Here is a 21,285-nt window from a genome sequence, read left to right on the forward strand (position 1 = left end):
GCACACCAATGTAACTGTGTTTCATGCCACTGAACTGTACACTTAAAATGGATAAAACAATAAAATTTATGTATATATTAAACCAAAATTAAAGAAAAAAAAGAAGTTGACTGGTACACAACGAAGTTATAATATTGATAAGTCCATAACAATAATTCAAAAGCAGGATGAAAAGACTGCTATAATATGTCACCAATTAAAACAACTACTAACAAACTCCTTAATGTTACAACTGGTAATTAATGGGAAAGAAAGAAGCACTTATTCTGCCTTTGAACTATTTCAGGACAATAACAGAGGCCAGTTAATGAAAGACACTATCAATTAATAAAAATAGAGAAAATAATAAAATCTGAAAGTCCTCATTTTGTAACCTCTAATAAAATTATTGATATAAGTAAAGATCTTCACTTGGTATTTAAAAAAAAAAAAAAAAAAACCAGCTGGGCGTCGTGGCTCACTCCTGTAATCCTAGCACCTTGGGAGGCTGAGGTGGATGGATCACCTGAGGTCAGAGAGTTCAAGACCAGCCTGGCCATCATGATGAAACCCCATATTTAAAAAAAAATTTTGTATTAAGTAAAAATAAAAATAAAACCATCAGGGAAGCTGGGAGTGGTGGTTCACAACTGTAATCCCAACACTCTGGAAGGCTAAGGCAGAAAGATCACTACAGCCCAGGATTCGAGACCATCCAGGGCAACATAGTGGGACACTGCCTCTGCAAAAAAATTGTTGTTAAAAATTAGCCACGTGTGGTAGTGTGCACCTGTGGTCCCAACTACTCAGGAGGCTGAGATAGAAGGATTGCTTAAACCCAGGAGGTCAAGGCTGCAGTGAACTGGATTCATGCATCTCTGCACTCCAGCTTGGGCAAGACCTTGTCTCATTTTAAAAAAAGAAAAAACAAACTGTCAGGGAACGGCTGATGGGAATAAAACATTCCCTTTTTTTGACCCTCTAATAACATGCAACATATTACACATTATCATCTCTATATAGTCTAGCTAAAAATGTTCACCTTTATCTACCAAACTGACAGGTTATATCTGCCACTTAACAGAGAACAGGAGATAGAGAAAACAATTATCACCTACAAAGAAGCAATTATACAAATATAGAAAGTAGATAACTTTACATGTCAGTCTCTTATAGACATGATCATGAAAAAAGGGATTGTTCTGAATTCAAAGTGATTTGAGAATCATAACAACCAGTTAATATGAGTAGTCCCAGACTGAGTCCTGGTATGAATAATCCAAACGTAAAGGTTAGGAGATAACTGGTAAAATTTGAAAGTGAGTTGACATCAGATAAAGAGATCTTATATATGATGTAAATATGTTAAAATGATTATAAAGGAAAATGTTCCATTTCTTAACTGCATATTAAATTATTTAGGGGTAGAATGTCAAAATGCCTCTACTTTAAAATACTTAATTAAAAAAACTGAATTAAAAAACAAGACAAATAAGGTCTCTTTACTTTTGAAATTAAAATCAGACTATATATATTTCACTTTATACACTACATTTTTACTTGATTAAATCATAACAACATCCCTAAGTCATTACTCTTTAAAGGCAAAGAGGGAAAAATATATATATAAAGAAATATAGTATGTAGACTCATTTATATATTTCCTGAATAACCACTAAATCCGAAGTACTATGCTAGAAGCTGAGAATAAAAAACAGGATCCCAGTTAAGGAAATTATTGTTTCATGAAGGTAAAGTATGACAATAAAAGTAAAACTACAATTTCCTAAGGATCAGTGAAAGTTTGCCAAAATTTTGGAGCATACCTTGTGCACCTGCTCCTGTACCTTCTTTTGTTTTTTCTTGGGAGCAAATATCTGATCATATTCTTCTGTATATTCCAAAAGCCACTTGCTTGGCTTCCTAAGGCGTTTCTTCTCTGAACGTACAGCTAAAAGATGATAAACAAGTTCACTATTAACCAAAAAGCTTCAAGAAAACTCAGTTTTTATGACACCATCTGATACTCCCAAAGGAACTAGATGGGAAACCACACAGTAAAAAAGACTCTGGCTTAAGATGCAAGAGGCACAAAATGGCTTGCTATGTTTTCTCATATGCAAAAGGAGCTAGGGGAGACAAAATGACTTGTCCTACCTTACACACACATATAACATAATACAAATGGCCCATCCAATCTTGAAGAAAAGGTTAAAGTTTGGTCTTTTTTTTTTGAGACGGAGTTTCGCTCTTGTTACCCAGGCTGGAGCGCGATCTCGGCTCACTGCAACCTCCACCTCCTGGGTTCAGGCAATTCTCCTGCCTCAGCCTCCTGAGTAGCTGGGATTACAGGCACACGCCACCATGCCCAGATAATTTTTTTTTTTTATATATTTTCAGTAGAGACAGGGTTTCACCATGTTGACCAGGATGCTCTCGATCTCTTGACCTCGTGATCCACCCACCTCGGCCTCCCAAAGTGCTGGGATTACAGGCTCGAGCCACTGTATCCGGCCTTTTTTTTTTTGACTCGCAGTTTTGCTCTTGTTGCCCAGGCTGGAGCGCAATGGCAAAATCTCAGCTCACAACCTCCGCCTCCCCAGATCAAGCAATTCTCCTGTCTCAACCTCCCCAGTAGTGGGGATTACAGGAATATGCCACCACGCCTGGCTAATTTTGTATTTTTTGTAGAGACAAGGTTTCTCCATGTTGGTCAGGCTGGTCTCGAATTCCCAACCTCAGGCAGTCCGCCTGCCTCGGCCTCCCAAAGTGCTGGGATTACAGCATGAGCCACTATGCCCTACTAAAGCCAGGTCTTACATTCACTGACACCTGTACATATAAAGCTAATATATACCTAACAAAACTATAGTAGCTAGGTCAGGTAAACAAGTAAAATATATCTTGAGTTACAGGCTAAGTATGTCTTATCTGAAATGCTTGGAATCAGAAGTGACTCAAAATTTTTCATATTTTGGAACATGTGTATATACACAGTAAGTTATTTTGGGGATTAGACCCAAGTTGAAACACCAAACTCAGTATCATAGACATCTTATACACATACCTTAAAGGTAATTTTACAAAATATTTATTTTCTACATTATACAAAGTTTGTGTATAGTGAACCATAAGAAAACATAAGTCTCATGATCTCAATCACTCATGTGGAATATCTGTGGTTGTTTGGCATTACCAACATTCCTGCCTCTGAATTTATATGCTACTGATAGGCAAACGTTTTCTTTTTCCTTTTCTTTCTTTTTTTTTTTTGAGACGGGAGTTTCGCTCTTGTTACCCAGGCTGGAGTGCAATGGCGTGATCTCGGCTCACTGCAACCTCCACCACCTGGGTTCAGGCAATTCTCCTGCCTCAGCCTCCTGAGAAGCTGGGATTACAGGCACGCGCCACCACGCCCAGCTAATTTTTTGTATTTTTAGTAGAGATGGGGTTTCACCATGTTGACCAAGATGGTCTCAATCTCTTGACCTCATGATCCACCTGCCTTGGACTCCCAAAGTGCTGGGATTACAGGCGTGAGCCACCGCACCCGGCCCTGTTTTCTTACACTACTTACACCACATAAGTACTTAACTGTAAAAACATGACATACCATTAACACAGTGAAAAAGTAACGTGTTGAGGGTAGTAAGCAGCACATTAGCATCATTAGAATCATTAGAATACCTGTATCAGCTGATAAAAACAGTAATAACAATGTGGGGCTTTATGTCTCCAACTATGATGCTGTGTTTTGATTAAAACGTTACTGTATACTGTTTTATTTTATAAGGTAAAAAGAAACATCATCAGAAGCAGTTGAGGAACCAGAGAGTCCTCTAGGAATAAAGAGGCATTCTGTGAAATGGTTTTTAAAAACAATTCCTCTAGAGCCCTCTCATTAACAACAAGCATTGCCTAGCAGGGTTTCATTCATTCATTCATTTATTCATTCATTTAGAAATGGAGTCTGACTCTGTCACCCACGCTGGAGTGCAGTGATCTCAGTTTACTGTGACCTCTGCCTCCCCAGATCAAGTGATTCTCAAGTAATTCTCCTGCCTCAGCCTCCTGAGTAGCTGGGATTATAGTTGCCCGCCACCACACCTATAACATGTCAGCATGTTGGACAGGCTGTTCTCCAACTCCTGACCTCAAGTAATCTGCCCACCTCGGCCTCCCAAAGTGCTGGGATTACAGGCGTGAGCCACTGCACCTGGCTCAAGGCTCTCAATTTATAAACTGACATGATTTCTTTTTCTATTATGAATGAACACTGCTCTCGTCCTTCAATAAGCCCATCACATACATTAGCCATGTCATCTATAGGTACTTTTTCTGCAGTGTTAACGTCATCTCCATTGTCACAATCACCCTGATTCAGATTGCTGTCAGTTCTATCGCCATGGGTGAAAAAAAAAAACTGGAGCCGCACTGTCGATATTAAAGGCTTTCTTGTTACCCACTTCTTCTAGCTTACTGACAAACTGAAGGTACATTTTCTGCACGTTACATATTTTTCTCACTTTACTGAAGAAGTCAACAAAATCATCACCTTATTCATTATCATCAGTGAACATACTTGAAGGTCGGAAGCTGTGCCAGGCACGCACAGCTGTACCTTTAGTCACTGTGTTCCAGGCACTGAAAACAGCATATATGGCATCCTTCACTCCTTTTGAAAACCTTCCATACCAATACATCTATTGACAACTGCAACCAATATTATTCAAGGAAGTGTTTTTATATTTACTCTTCATCAATCTAGGGATTCCCTGGTCACATGATAGAGTTAATGAAGTCACACTTGAGGGAAAGTCCATGGCATAGACATTATTTTTGATAAAATTTCAGCTGTGGGATGAGCAGAACAGTTTGCAAGGAGGAACAGTCATCATCCAGTCCAGCTTCCCTGAAATGAGCACCAACTACTGCTTTATTTTTGTGAAACCAATTAGAAAAGATGTCCCTAAAGATCCATACTTTTCTGTTAGCATAATAAAAGACTGGTAAAAAAAAAAATTCACGCCTTTGGGCCAGGTGCAGTGGCTCAGGAGTTCGAGACCAGCTTGGCCAACATGGCAAAAGCCTGTCTCTACTAAAAATACAAAAAATATATATAGCTGGGCATGGTGACTCGCGCCTGCAATGCAACCTACTCCAGACACCGAGGCACAAGAATCATTTGAACCCAGGAGGCGGGGGTTGCAGTGAGCCAAGATCAAGCCACTGAACTCCAGGTTGGGTGACAGAGCCAGACTCAAAACAAAAAAAATCGTCCCTTGGACCTGGATGGAGTGGCTCACACCAGTAATCCTAGCACTTAGGGAAGCCAACGCAGGAAGATCACTTGAGCCCAGGAGTTTGATACCAGCCTAGGTAACATAGTGAGACTCCATGTCTCCCAAAATTTAAAAAAACTAGCCCAGTGTAGTAGCATACAGCTATAGTCCCAGCTACCAGGAAGGAATGCTTGAGTCTGAAAGATCAAGGCTTCTGTGAGCTGTGATTGTGCCGCTGCACTCAAGCCAAGGTAACACAGTGAGACTATCTCCAAAAAAAAGAAAAAAAAATTTCAAGCCTTGAAATAATTAACAGTGAGAACACAAGTTTTTGCCTATCATAGCAAGTTTACACTTACACATGCCTGCTTAATTAGCACATCCCAGAACAGTTATTCTGTCCTAGTCATCCTGAATTCCTATAGGGGCTGTCTCATCAACTGTAGGCAGCATCCTTCTCAGACAGTAACACCAAAACAATGATGTTTCTCACTAGCTTTATTTATTTTCTTTTATTTATTTTTTGACATGGAGTTTTATTCTTGTTACCCAGGCTGGAATGCAATAGCGCAATCTCAGCTCACCACAACCTCCGCCTCCTGGGTTCAAGCGATTCTCCTGCCTCAGCCTCCCAAGTAGCTGGATTACATGCATGCGCCACCACACCCAGCTGATTTTTGTATTTTTAGTATAGACAAGATTTTTCCCATGTTGGTCAGGATGGTCTTGAACTCCCGACCTGAGGTGATCCACCTGCCTCAAGTCTCCCAAAGTGCTGGGATTAGAGTGGCGAGCCACGACAGCCAGCTTTCACTAGCATTATTATATACTGTTCTGGTGTCAGACTTTCATTAGCAATAACCTCAGCAAAATCACCAATGAATCTCTGCTGCTTCAAGATCAGCAGATGCTTTATCACCACAAATCTTTTTTTGAGACAGAGTTTTCCCTCTTGTTGCCCAGGCTGGAATGCAATGGTGTGATCTTGGCTCACTACAACCTCCGCCTCCTGGGTCCAACTGATTCTCCTGCCTCAGCCTCCCGAACAGCTTCAATCACAGGCACATGCCACCATGCCCAGCTACTTTTTTGTATTTTTAGTAGAAACGGGGTTTCACCATGTTGGCCAAGCTGGTCTCCTGACCTCAGGTGATCCACCCACCTCGGCCTCCCAAAGTGCTGGGATTACAGGAATAAGCCACTGCGCCCAGCACTATTACCACAATATTCAAAATATTAATGTCATGACTTTTCAGAAATTTCTGCAACCAGCCTGTTGAATATTCAGTTCCTTCAAATTTTCAGTTCATTGTGATATATCTTTATTTTATGATTGGTACACAGTAAGTTGCATGTGTTCACTGCATTGCTGATGGATCCACTCTCATTACGCAATGGAGATCTTCATTATTGGCTTCATGTAGTGTTTATCTGTATTTCATTAACTTCTGTTAATCACTTTCAGCATAGAACATTAACAGTTATCCTTCTATTTCTTCAGGTCATATATGGTAGTCAATCTAACCCTATACTCATCTATAAAATATTTCACACTTATACCACTGTCTAGTTTCTCCAAGAGCCTGACTTACTTTCTTCACTATACATAAATTATTCCTCTTTTCTTTTTTTTTTTGAGACGGAGTTTCGCTCTTGTTACCCAGGTTGGAGTGCAATGGCGCGATTTCGGCTCACCACAACCTCCGCCTCCTGGGTTCAGGCAATTCTCCTGCCTCAGCCTCCTGAGTAGCTGGGATTACAGGCATGCGCCACCATGCCCAGCTAATTTTTTTGTATTTTTAGTAGAGACGGGGTTTCACCATGTTGACCAGGATGGTCTCAATCTCCTGACCTTGTGATCCACCCGCCTCAGCCTCCCAAAGTGCTGGAATTAAAGGCTTGAGCCACCGCGCCTGGCCATTCCTCTTTTCTTATTACTCTTATCCGTGGGGATATATGTAGGCTTTCTGACAAGTTCAACAAAATCTTTATACCACAAAGCAGAAAACCAAAAAAAAATGTTCTTCATTTAAAAACACAATGCATAACGCATGGAGGCTTTTGCCCCATGTGGAGTATTTTGGAAAACTTTCTGTTGGTGGATCCAGCCTCCACGTGTGCCATTTTATCACTTTTTATAGATATAATTGCATGGGAAAATCTGGGCTTGCACAAAAAATATATATCTAAGTTGAAGGGGGCTGGAAGGGGGCTGGAAGGATAGTTCTTCCCTTGGGGACACTGAATCAATTGGGCTGTGTTCCTATGTTCTGATTGACCCACTGCATGAGGTCAAGTGTGGAATTTTCCACTTGTGGTATTATGTCAATATTCAAAAAGATTTTGATTTTGGAGCATTTTGGGTTTTCGGATTAGGAATGCTCAACCTGCATTTTAAACAACGTATCTCTGGATTATATAGACTATCAGAAAGATATTTCAACAGAATATTATGTAATCAGCACTACCACATGATTTTCAAAACCACTTTACAAACATATCATCAATTTAGTATCATACAGTTAAATGATTGTCTCATGCAAGAAAACTGAGAACTATACCTCTGAACAGAATTATCCAAAAATATAAAAGGCATGGGAGGGCAAGGTGAGCAAATGGTTCAGCCCAGGAGATCAATAACAGCCTGGGCAACAAAGTGAGACTGTGCCTCTAAAAACATAAAATTAAAAAAAAATAGCTGCCTGTGGTGACACATATGTGTGGTCCCAGCTACATGGGAGACTGAAGCAGGAGGATGTCTTCAGCCCAGGAGATAGGGGCTACAGTGAGCCAAGACAGTGCCAAAACACTCCAGCCTGGATGACACACCAAAACCCTATCTGTAAAAATAAAATAATAATAACAATGTATATAATTGATTATATGTCATTATCTCAATAACATAAGTGTATGTCATGTATGTCAGTATACGGCAAAAGACAGGAGAATAAAATTTAATATACATGTATATTTAATATATATGCAATTACTTTATGGATCAACAGAAAATAAAAAAATTAAAAGATTAAAAATGGAATTTTGGGTACGTCCTTTAAAAAAATTCTTGTCACACATTGGGCGCCGTGGCTTACGCCTGTAATCCCAGCACTTTGGAAAGCCAAGGTGGACAGACTACCTGAGGGCAGGAGTTCAAGATCAGCCTGGCCAACATGGTGAAACCCCACCTATACTAAAAATACAAAAATCAGCAACGCATAGTAGCACACACCTGTAGTCTCACCTACTCAGGAGGCTGAGGCAGAACTGCGTGAACCCTGAAGGCAGAGGTTGTAGGGAGCTGAGATCGTGCCACTGAACTCTAGCCTGAGTGACTGTCTGAGACTCAGTGTTTTTTTAAAAAAAAAAAAGACCAGGCACGGTGGCTCATGCCTGTAATCCCAGCACTTTGGGAGGCTGAAGTCAGAAGATCAAGACCATCCTGGCCATGGTGAAACCCTGTCTCTACTAAAATATAAAACATTAGCCAGGCGTGGTGGTGCATGCCTATAGGCCCAGCTACTGAGAAGGCTGAGGCAGGGGAATCGCTTGAACCCAGGAGACGAACGTTGCAGTCAGTGAAGATTGTGCCACTGTACTCCAGCCTGGAGACAGAGCAAGACTCCGGCTCAAAAAAAAAAAAAAAAAATCCTGTCACGTTTTATGATCAAAATACCGAAGCATAACATTTTTCTTCAAAGTAACGGTGCAAACAGCTAGGCAAAGTGGCCCATACCTGTAATCCAAGTACTTTCAGATGCACAGGAAAGAGGATTATTTGAACCCAAGAGTTCAATAAAAGCCTGGGGAACATGGTGAGACCCCATTCCTACAAAAAATTCAAAAATAGTCTGTATGGTGGTGGCATGCGCCTGTAGTCCCAGCTATTTTGGGAGACTGAAGTGGGAGGATCACGTAAGCCCAGGAGCTTGAGAATGCAATTAGCTAGGACTGTGCCACTGCACTCCGCTGGGACAACAGAACAAAACCCTGTCTCAAAATAGGGGCCAGGTGGTGACTTACATAAACCCATCAAATTAATTATTGAGGTAGCAAGGTCATAATTCCAAAGTCTCTCAAAACTCCCCATGAACTCCCCATTAAAACAGGTCCTTGCATTATCAAAATCATGCTCCTTAACCCCCTCCATCACTATCCACCTCACACAAATTGGATCTCAATCCTAGATAGTCTCTCCTTTGTCTTCTTCTTGGCAGGTCCCATAGGCTAAGTTTTGTTGCGTTTCCTCTTTTTTTTTTGAGAAGGAGTCTCACTCTGTTGCCCAGACTAGAGTGCAGTGGCCCAATCTTGGAACACTGCAACCTCCACTTCCTGGGTTCAAGTGATTCTTGTCCCTCAGTCCCCCAAGTAGCTGGGACTACAGGCATGTGCCACCACACCCAGCTAATTTTTGTATTTTTAGTAGAGATGGGTTTTACCATGTTGGGCAGGTGGGTCTCAAACTCCTGACCTCAGGTGATCCAATTCCCTAGGCCTAGGAGATGACAGGTGTGAGCCACCATGCCCAGACACGTTTCCTCTTATAATTGCTGTTTCCACTCCTTCCATACCTTCGGGGTTTGCCTTTCTCCTAGAGTAACTTCTCAGACTAGGCCTCAGTCTTCCAGTTCTCTGTTTCCTTGCAGCCCACAAGGAAACCAGCATACAGCACAAAAGACTAGAAATTAAAGTGAGAAATTCTGTACTGGATACATCTATTAGGTGACAGAGATCTTATGACTTATAAAGCCTAAAATATTTACTATCTGGTACTGTAAAAAAAGTTTACCAGCTGGAATTACAGGCATCAGCCACAGTGCCAGGACTTAAATACTACAAAAGAGTAAATTTCACTCTAGCCTGGGCAATAGAGCCAGACCTTGTCTCAAAAAAAAAAAAGTAAATTTATGTTACATGCTTTTTAACTGTAATTTTAGAAAAAGACATGAAGAACTGATACATGCTACAACAGGGATGACTCTAGAAAACATTAAACTAAGGGAAACCAGACTCAAAAGGATCACATATTGTATGATTTAATTTCTAAGAAATATACACAACAGACAACTCTACAGATTGGTAAAAACTGAAGGCAGATTGATAAAGAGTTCAGTGTTTCTGTCTGGGATGATGCAAATATTCCACAATTGATTGCATGGATGGTTGCATAATTCTTGTGACTATACCACAAACCACTCAATTAAAAACTTTAAAAAGTGAATTTTATGATATGAGAATTTTATTTCAATAAAGCTGCAAGAAAAAAATTCTATTATGATACACAATTTTGAGAATCTTTTTGTTTGTTTTTTGTTTTGGTTTGGTTTTTTTGAGACGGAGTCTTGCTCTGTTGCCCAGGCTGGAGTGCAGGGGCGTGAAATCAGCTCACTGCAACTTCCACCTCCTGGGTTCAAGCAATTCTCCTGCCTCAGCCTCCCAAGTAGCTAGGACTACAGGTGCCCGCCACCACACCCGGCTAATTTTTTTGTATTTTATGTAGAGACAGGGTTTCACCATATTGGACAGGCTGGTCTCGAACTCCTGACCTTGTGATCCGCCTGCCTCGGCCTCCCAAAGTGCTGGGATTACAGATGTGACCCACCACACCCAACTGAGAATCTTATATTAACAGATAATTGCTATAAAAAAAAGTGTACACACACACATTGCTTTACCCCAATTTCCGTTTTCCAGCTGCCACTAGATATTATACTTTGGTACTTCTGGTATTTTTAGTTGTCCATAGTCCTCATTCCAGTAGAGATTTAAGACACCTAAGGCCTTCAAATAAGTACTATAGAATACTTGCATTTTTTTCTAAAGCACATGTGGTTCATTAAATTGTCTACACAACAGAAGGACCTATCTTAAGTAGTGGTCTAAGAAACCTAACATCCAGCCGGGTGCAGTGACTCATGCCTATAATCCCAGCACTTTTGGCAAGCAAATCACTTGAGGTCAGGAGTTTGAGACCATCCTGGCCAACATGGCAAAACCTCATCTCTACTAAAAATACAAAAATTACCCAGTATGGTGGGGAGCACCTAAATATAAGAAAAGAAAACCTAACGTCCAATAGTCTTTTTTTTTTTTTTTTTTTGAGACGGAGTCTCTCGCTGTCGCCCAGGCTAGAGTGCAGTTGCACGATCTCAGCTCACTACAACCTCTACCTCCTGGGTTCAAGGGATTCTCCTGCCTAAGCCTCCCAAGTAGCTAGGACTACAGGCGGCACCACCATGCCCAGCTAATTTTTTGTATTCTTGATAGAGATGGGGTTTCACTGTGTTAGCCAGGATGGCCTCAATCTCCTGAGCTTGATCCACCTGTCTTGGCCTCCCAAAGTGCTGGGATTACAGGCGCAAGCCACCGCGCCCGGCCAGTCTATTTGCTTTCTATAACCTAACAACTGGATTTAAATCTTAGGATCAGAGCCTCTCAATTACTTGCAATTACATATTAAGTCCCAAAAAGCTTGGAGATTTTAAAAGGTGAACAGGTCAGGCATGGTGGCTCATGCCTGTAATTCCAGTACTTTGAGAGGCAAAGGCTGGCAGATGGTGTGAATCCAGGAGTTTCAGACCAGCCTGGGCAACACAGCAAGACCCTGTCTCAAAAATAAGATATTTTTTAAAAACAGAAGAAAGAAATGGGGAACAGGAGCAAAAATGTTATAGAGATTTACTTGAAAAGGTTGGGGAAAAGGGCTTCTACTAAAGCTCAACTTTTGAAAACATATGGAAATCTCATCTTCAAAATTCAGACCTTCCTACATATAACTCTTTCTTCATTAAAGTGATGATTTTTCCCTCCCAGTTTATACTTCACTTTACCATTACAACAGACCAATTTCAGAAGGGCAACATTTATCAGCACTTTATCCAATTTCTTTTTTATCACAGTCACATGTCCTTACCTGGTTCAGGGAGCTCAGCTTGTGGTGTCAAACTGGGAATTCCTGGCTCCTTTTCCATGTCACCAATGCTGGCACTGGATTTATCACAAACATTCAATCGTGGCCGAACTGAATCTAAGCAGTCAGCATGATTTTGATCTGTCAGAGGTTCCTCAAGTATGTTTGCTGAAGGAGTTCTATGCTCTGGAAATTCACTCCGCCCCTCCTGCACAGGGTCACTAGGAAGTAAGACCCCAAAGGCACACTCAGAGTTTTCTTTCTCTTTAAATCTGTTTATGCGCTTACGAGGTTTGGTGCGCCTTTGGTTTAAACGCTGCCACCGCTTTTTAGGCACCACTTGATTTACACCACTGAGTTCATCATTCTCACTGTTCATTTCAGAGTCAAGCTCTGGGCCTTTTCCGTTTTCAAATGAGGGTCCTTTTTCAGAAATTTTATCAGGATCAGACTGTTTAATGTTGTTATCAAAATGCACATCAGAAAAACGGTCACCATCTTCACTTGTTAAATGGTCCATTATTTGAAGGGGTTCCTCTTTACTACAATCTTCCATTCCACCTCTCAATGAACCTCCATGTTCTCGGTCTCCCTGCAGTGCAGCATCAAGAGTCACACTTGGAAGCTGATTCAGTTTTCTTTTGCGCTCTGTCTTTAAGGCTTTACGGTTCACTGCGTTCTTTCCCATTTTGGCTGAAAAAGCATCTCGCAATTTGGATGAAGGCTTTGACCGTCCACAGTTGCGCCTAGTAACACAGTTTGAACGACTTTTGCCAGAAGTAGGGAGATCTCTTCTGTCAGACACTAAGCCAGGTAGGGAAGCAGACAATTCCCCAGAGAGTGCAGAGTCACCCCCACTAGGGCTAGGATTGGCTGAGTTCTGAGTGCAATCTCCCTTTTTCTCTGAATTGTGTGTGGAGCCTCCTGAAACCAAAACCTTAGAGGCTCCTACAGGACTATTAGCAGAACATTCCCCATGACCAGGACTCCGGTAAGGGACCAGGTTTTGAGCAGTCATCAACTGCTGCTCCTTTGTCTTACTATCATGCATATCTTTCAACATCATTAGCAAGGTACTGAATTTGTAGTCCGGTTCAATAGGTATGTGATTCTGACTAGAAGCAGAAGAGAAAAGTAATGGTTTTGATGGCTTTGATGTTCCAGAGTCACTGACATCCTCACCTAAGGATCTGTAAGAGAGTTCCTTCAACTCGGATAAAACATGATTCACCACTGCTGTTTCTATAACATTTGAATCCCTGGTTTTCTCATGCATATTGTTCAGTAGTTTTAGACCATCCACTTTTCCACTTTTAGAAATGCTGGCCAAAGGAGAGCCTTTGTTATCAGAAGAGCAGCATTTTAAACTGCACTCTTTATTTATAACTGAGGATTCTACCATAACTGGATTTTCTTTGTGTTTGCACTTTATACTTCGGAACTTGGGCTGTTTGCTTTTCGAATGTAATAGAGCTTGATTTGCTGCCCCACCCTTTATTAGCAAGTTCTCACTGGATATGTTTGATGACATGTTGAATTTTGGAGCCAGATCACCATTTGTAAAATCTGACTGGGGTTTGTGAACAAGAGTAGATGCCTTCAGATCAGCAAGATTAACCTGAGACATCTCAGTTCCAGGCTCTGCACTCTTAGTACAATTCATTAAGTGGTCTGTATGTGAGTTATTAATGAGAGGCTTCTGTTTTGTTTTTACCCTAGTGTTTGTGGCAGCAAACCTAGAATACTTTATCTTTTCATTTTTCTGCATAGATAACATGTTCTCTGTTCTATCAAAAGCATCTGTAATTTCAAGGACACTGTTATCAGACTCTGAACTGTGTTCTATGGGATCCAGGTCACTGCTTCCATCATCAGAAGTGGTACAAATACTAATGGAATCACTTCGCTTTTCTTCATCACCTGCTCCAATATAGCAGAGCTTCACTTTTGAGCCACACATCAGGCTTCGTTGGGGTTTATTCTTCTCTCGAGAACACTTTGAGATCAAAGCACCTTCAGGCAAGCCCAATAAAGAATCACCATTTGAAGTCTCAAATTCTTTCTTTGCAGTGTTTTTTCCACAGGAAGAAAACAGAAAACCTCCTGGTGCGGTGTTGGACCCTGTGAGGCTATTTGCTATCCTGGAAAGTTCATTAGAGGCCTGCGTATCAGATACATCCCCAGAGAGAAAGTTTAGGCCAAGGTTCTCTGGGATCTTTCCCCTTCGTTCATCTTTACGGGTTTCAAATTGTATGTGGCCCTTTTTCACACTAGTCCTTTTTGGATTATCAGAGCTCTTTCTGGCTCGAGATTTAGCACAAGGCTTTTCCTTCTCATCTGCAGAATGTTCAGAATCAAAAGCCAGTGATTTCAAGCAGCCATTAAGCAACAGGTCATGTTCTGACTCAGGATCATTTGTGCAGTCCTCAAATGGCATATCTTCCTCACTGTCCAACTTAATTGAACCAGGAATACATTTTCGGTTCTTTGACCCCTTGGGAACATCATACTGTTCAGCAAGTCCAACACTGGCTTCCCATTTACTCAAAATTTTCTGAGGAACCTTAAATGTAAAGGAGAAAAAGAATTATCACTTACCAAAGAAATGGATGGGAGAAAATGGAGATGAAATCAGAAGCTTTTTTTTTCCCCCCTGAGATGGAGTCTTGCTCTGTTGCCCAGGCTGGAGTACAATGGCACAATCTTGGCTCACCATAACCTCTGCCTCCTGGGTTCAAGTGATTCTCCTGCCTCAGCCTCCCAAGTAGCTGGGATTACAGGCACCTGCCACCACACCCAGCTAATTTTTTATATTTTCAGTAAAGTCGGGTTTCACCATGTTGGTCAGGCTGATCTTGAACTCCTGACCTCAAGTGATCTGCCTGCCTATCCTCCCAAAGTGCTGGGATTACAGGCATGAGCCAGCGCCCCCCCACCCCCACCCCATGCCCAGCCTGAAATCAGAAGCTTTTACAAACCTGTTGGACTTGCTACCTTTATGGAACTAGCCAGGTACTTAGCACCTGAGCTCAAGCAGCATCTGAATCACCCTAATGGAGCTTCCCCAACAATACTTCTACCAATAAGATTATGTCATTAGAGTAAGGACTGATCTCACAAACACTCCACCCTGCCTGTATTTACAAGCACAAAGAAGAATATAGACTAAAGCTGGTAGCATTCTATTTCTAAACTAAGGAATACTTGGCTGGGTGCATGACTCACACCTGTAATCTCAGCACTTTGGGAGGCTGAGGAGGGTGGATCACATGAGGTTCAAGACAAGTCTGGCCAATATCACAAAACCCCATCTCTACTAAAAATACAAGAATTAGCCGGGCGTGGTAGCAGACACTTATACTCTCAGCTACTGGGGAGGCTGAGGCAGGAGAATCACTAAAAACTTGGGAGGTAGAGGTCGCACCATTGTACCCCAGCATGGAGGAAAGAGTGAGACTCCATCTCAAAGAATGAATTAATTGAGGAGTATGAACATCACAGATATGCTCAGTTGCATAAAAAAGAAAGTAGGGAAGCTAAAACATGAGACTCCAGGAAGTGGAGGTTGCAGTGAGCTGAGATCACGCCACTGCACTCCAGCCTGGGTGACAGAGCAAGACTCTGTCTCGTAAAAAAAAAAAAAAAAAAAAAAAGAAAGAAAGAAAAAAGAAGAAAAGAAAGCAAAAGATCATAGAAGATGAATATAGAAAACAACAACAACAAAAAAAACAGGACAAAAAGAATGAGTAGGTCAGATCTGCCCCCCAAATTTCAAACTAGAAATTTGAAATTCCAGTTATCACAAGGCACCTGGGTAATCAAGACTCAACTGTAAATGTTCAGCATAACCTGGATTATAACCAAGCCATCTCCTAGGCATCATTATGGAATCTAGAGCTATTATACTGACACAGTGGGTATTACATTATCTTTCATTGATACCTCGTAGCTTAAGAACATTAAGGCTCTTTAAATACACCTAATTTTTCAGACTCTTATTTTCTTCCTTAACTCTACACAATAGGTATTAGTCAAGATTCTAACTACCATGTAGTGTTCACAAATAACATAATATTTGTGAAGGAGATGTTCTGCAGAGCATGTAAAAATTAAGGTCATTGCCCGGAATGGTGGCTCATGGGTGTACTCTCAGCATTTTGAAAGGCTGAGGCAGGTAGATCACATGAACTCTGGAGTTCAAGACCAAACTGGGTAACAGGATGAGACCCCATTTCTACTAAAAATACATATACACAGCCGGGCACGGTGGCTCACACCTGTAATCTCAGCACTTTGGGAGGCTGAGGTGGGTAGATTATGAGGTCAGAAGTTCAAGATCAGCCTGGCCAAGATGGTGAAACCCCATTTCTACTAAAAAATACAAAAATTAGCTGGGCACAGTGGCATACACCTATAATCCCAGCTACTCGGGAGGCTTAGAGAATTGCTTGAACCCAGGAGGCGGAGGTTGCAGTGAGCCTAGATCATGCCACTACACTCCAGCCTGGGTGATAGAGGAAGACTCCATTTCAAAACACACACATACACATACACACACACACACACACACACACACACACACACACACACACACAGCCATGCATGGCGGTACATGTGTATGGTCCCAGCTACTTGGTAGGCTGAGGTAGGAGGATCATTTGAGCCCAGGAAGTAAAGAATGCAGTGAGCCAAACTCGTGCCACTGCACTCCAGTCTGCGTGACAGAGCATGATCCTATCACAAATTGTTAAAAATAAAATAAATCAATAAAAGTCTGGGTGCAGTGGCTCACGCCTTTAATCTCAACACTTTGGGAGACTGAGGCAGGAGGATCCCTTCAGTCCAGCCTGGAAAACACAGGGAAACCCGGTCTCTAGGGGAAAAAAATTTTTTTTTAAATAAATAAATGGGGTAACAAGTCTGGGCACAGTGGCTCACGCCTGCAATCCCAGCACTTTGGCAGGCCACCAAGGTGTGTGTGTTGGGGCGGGGAGGGGGTATCACCTGAGGTCAGTCAGGAGTTCAAGACCAGCCTGGCTAACATGGTGTACAAAAATTAGCTGGACAAGGTGGCTCATGCCTGTAACCCCAGCTACTTGGGAGGCTGAGGCAGGAGGATTGCTTAAACCCGGAAGACAGAGGTTGCAGTAGAGTGCCACTGCACTCCAGCAGTGGTGAGACACCATCTCAAAAACAAAACAAAACAAAAATTAGGGTAACTAGAGAGCAGCCTCCTCTTATAAAAGCACCATCAACCTGACAATCTGTGGGGTGTGTATGTGTGTTTTAAACACAGAAACACATAAATGTTCCTGACTGAGACCAGAGTGAATCAATTTTCCAGAACCTGAGAGTCCCAATAAACACCTCTGAAAAGATTAGTAACTCTACATACCTAAAGGCTTGACAAGAATACTCTGACACATCCCTATCAGCAACCAGCTGAAATATCAGAAAGGAAGCCCTTAACTTCCTTCATCCTAATAACACATACTAACTGTTTCTAAAGCATCAATCCTATGTCATATTAAATATTTTATACTTATTTCTAATGCTTACAACAGTTATATAAGGTATAAGTTACTATACTAGCTTTAGAGAAGAAGACACCAAGTCGTTGATAACTCAAGTTGTAAGTGGCAGAACCTAAATATGAATTCTAAATTATCCTAATTATGATTTTTAAAAATAGTCTACAAGTATTGTCAGCATGGTATCTCATGCCTGTAATCCCATCACTTTGGCAATGTTCAAGTCCAGCAGTTCAAGACCAGCCTGGGCAATAGGTCAAGACCTTGTCATTCTACCAAAAAAAAAAAAAGGAAAATGAAAATTTGGGGGAGGGATACAGTGGTTCTCACACCTGTAATCCCAGCACTTTGGGAAACCGAGGCAGATGTATCACTTGAGTCATAAGTTTGAGACCAGCCTGGCCAAAAGGGTTAAACCCCATCTCTACTAAAAATACAAAAATTAGCCAGGTGTCGTAGCATACGTCTGTAATCTCAGGTATTTGGGAGGCTGAGGCATGAGAATCACTTGAACCCAGGAGACAGAGGTTGCAGTGAGCCAAGAATGTATCAGTATATTCCAGCCTGGGTGACAGAGCATGACTCAGTTAAAATATAATCATAAATTAAAAAATAAAACTGCCAGGTGTGGTGGCTCATATCTGTAATCCCAGCACTTTGGGAGGCCAAGGTGGACCAATCACCAGAGGTCAGGAGTTTGAATCTAGCCTGACCAACATAGAGAAATCCCATCTCTACTAAAAATACAAATTAGCTGGGTGTGGTAGCGTATGCCAGTAATCCCAGCTACTTGGGAGGCTGAGGCAGGAGAATTGCTTGAATCCAGGAGGTGGAGGTTGCGTGATGAGCCAAGATCTCACCGCTGCACTCCAGCCTGGGCAACAAGAGCAAAACTCTGTCTCTAAATAAATAAATAAAACTTAGCCACTGTAATGGTACATGCCTGTAGTCACAGATACACGGGAGGCCGAGACAGGAGAATGGCTCGAGACTGGGAGGTTATAGCTGCAGTGAAAAATGACTGTGCCACAGTACTCTAGCATGAACAACATAGTGAAACCCCGTATCAAAGAATAATAATAATAAATAAATAAATAAAAGTATTTAGACCCAGGGGAGTATAAACACCTAAGAATTATTATGTCTCCTTCTAGAATTGAATATAAGAGAATAAATTGAATATAATTAAATAAATCACAGAGACCAACAGCAGAATGGTGGTGACAGGAGATGGGAGAAGGACAAATGGGGAATTACTGTTTAACAGGTAAAAGAGTTTCAGATTTACAAGATAAAAATAATTGTAAGATGTTTGTACACCATTATGAATGTATTTAAAACTAATTAACTGTACACTTAAAAGTGCTTAAGATAGTAATTTTTATATTATGTATATTTTAACATAATAAAAAAACTGGAGAAAAAAAGAGTACTTAAAGAAAATAAGCTGGTATTTTTCTCAGCTATTTTTATCAAAATCAAAACATCAAGCAAAAGAACCAAAGCCACAATATTGATGGTTAAAATATAACTAGAACAGAAACTTCAGACTAAAGCACTGAGAAACATTAAAAAGAAAATTATTAAAAACCTGGCCGGGCATGGTGGCTCACGCCTATAATCCCAGCACTTTGGGAGGCCGAGGCAGGTGGATCACGACATCAAGAGATCGAGACCATCCTGGGCAACCAGGTGAAACCCCATCTCTACTAAAAATACAAAAATTAGCTGGGCATGGTGGTACACGCCTGTAGTCCCAGCTACTCGGGAGGCTGAGGCAGGAGAATTGCTTGAACCCAGAAGGTGGAGGCTGCGGTGAGCCGAGATCGTGCCATTGCCCTCCAGTCTGGGTAACAACAGCGAAACTCCATCTCAAAAAAAAAAAAACAACACCTTATTGCTTTTGGCAGATGTGGTGGCTCACACCTGTAATCCCAACACTTTGGGAGGCTGAGGCGGGTGAATCACCTGAGGACATGAGTTCAAGACCAGCCTAGCCAATATGGCAAAACCCTGTCTCTGCTAAAAATACAAAAATTAGCCACAGTGGTGGCAGGCACCTGTAATCCCAACTAGTTGGGAGGCTGAGGTACCAGAATGGCTTGAACCTGGGAAGCAGAAGTTGCAGTGAGCCAAGAGTATGCCACTGCACTTCAGCCTGGGTGACAGAGTGAGACTCCATCTCCAAAAACAAACAAACAACAGAAAAAAACTTAATTGTTCTCATTAACAGAAATAATTAATCCAAAAGGCAAGAAGCAGAATATTTCATTTTAATGATCACTTTCTTCATGCATGAAAGAAAACAAAAGACTGGTCATGCCATGTCATGATTTTCACTACTGTGAGTGACTGACACAATAAAGTTGGTCAAAATAATTTCTCAATAAATTGAGTATAAATATATTACAAGCTAGGCCCAGCCCACTGTGGAGGGGGAAAAAAGAAGAAACAAAACAAAACAAAAAAACACCTGCACGTGCTCCCTAGCTATTTTCTCACAGATACTCTACTACCAAAGGAACGCAACTTAAAATTTCTTTTTTTTTTTTGAGACGGAGTTTCGCTCTCGTTACCCAGGCTGGGGTGCAATGGCATGATCTCAGCTCACCGCAACCTCCGCCTCCTGGGTTCAAGCAATTCTCCTGCCTCAGCCTCCTGAGTAGCTGGGATTACAGGCACGTGCCACCATGCCCAGCTAATTTTTTGTATTTTTAGTAGAGACGGGGTTTCACCATGTTGAGCAGGATGGTCTTGATCTCTTGACCTCGTGATCCACCCACCTCGGCCTCCCAAAGTGCTGGGATTACAGGCGTGAGCCACCGTGTCCGGCCTACATTTCAAAAATATAATGCTTCTTTCTTCCCTGCCTCTTCTCTGCCAACTCCTGAGAAGATAATTTTTAAAAGGCCAGGCCACAGTGGTTCACACCTGTAATCCCAGCACTTAAGGAGGCTGAGGCAGCAGACTGCTTGAGCTCAGGAGTTGAAGACCTACCTGGTCATCATGGTGAAATCCTGTCACTACTAAAAACACAAAAATTAGCTGGGGGTGGTGATTCTCCCTTACAATCCCAGGTACTCAGGAGGTTGAGGCACATGAATGCTTGAACCCAGGAGGCAAAGGTTGCAGTGAGCCAAGATTGTGCCACTGCACTCCAACCTGGGCAACAGAGCAAGACCTGTCTTAAAAATAAATAAGAGGTCATTTTCTTTCCTTGTCTTACTTGTTTCTGCCACTCAATAAAAGGCGTTTTTCATTTCCTACCTTATGCCTATATCCTTTTTCTTTCTGTTTCCCTCTTCTCCTAAGGACAGGTAGCTCTTCAAATTGATGTCTGCCTTCAAACATGACGATTGCTTTTCCAGCCACCCAGGCTCTCTCAGAAGGATCTCCAAAAGCCTCCACATAGTACTGCCGATAGGGCCTCCGGTTGGAAACTAAATAAGGGTAAGAGAACCAGTATCATTAGATCAAAGAAATTACTTCTCATCACTGTTGTCAAAGAAGACTGTTTGCAAAAAACTAACATGCCCACTACGATCTAGAGTAGATTATACGAGGAAAATTTTAAGTGTTCAATATG

General features: G+C 41.6%; 1 protein-coding gene across 45 annotated transcripts in view; it reads right to left on the bottom strand.

Annotated features, from left to right (window-relative positions):
• NSD1 (nuclear receptor binding SET domain protein 1) overlaps positions 1-21,285 on the bottom strand; it is a 159,397-nt gene that overhangs the window by 64,940 nt on the left and 73,172 nt on the right. For 43 of the 45 annotated variants that reach the window (XM_054251898.2, XM_035290628.3, XM_054251897.2 and 40 more), the window contains 3 exons: positions 20,967-21,139; positions 12,172-14,731; positions 1,806-1,930 (listed from right to left, as the gene is read on the bottom strand). In XM_054251898.2, coding sequence (XP_054107873.1) covers positions 1,806-1,930; positions 12,172-14,731; positions 20,967-21,139 — 2,858 coding nt within the window. Of the gene's footprint in view, positions 1-1,805; positions 1,931-9,829; positions 9,937-12,171; positions 14,732-20,966; positions 21,140-21,285 lie in introns of all 45 variants that reach the window. The other 2 variants (XM_078364659.1, XM_078364657.1) reach the window with 2 other exon arrangements.

The sequence above is a fragment of the Callithrix jacchus genome, chromosome 2 (assembly GCF_049354715.1).
Source record: "Callithrix jacchus isolate 240 chromosome 2, calJac240_pri, whole genome shotgun sequence".
Lineage (NCBI taxonomy): Eukaryota > Metazoa > Chordata > Mammalia > Primates > Cebidae > Callithrix > Callithrix jacchus.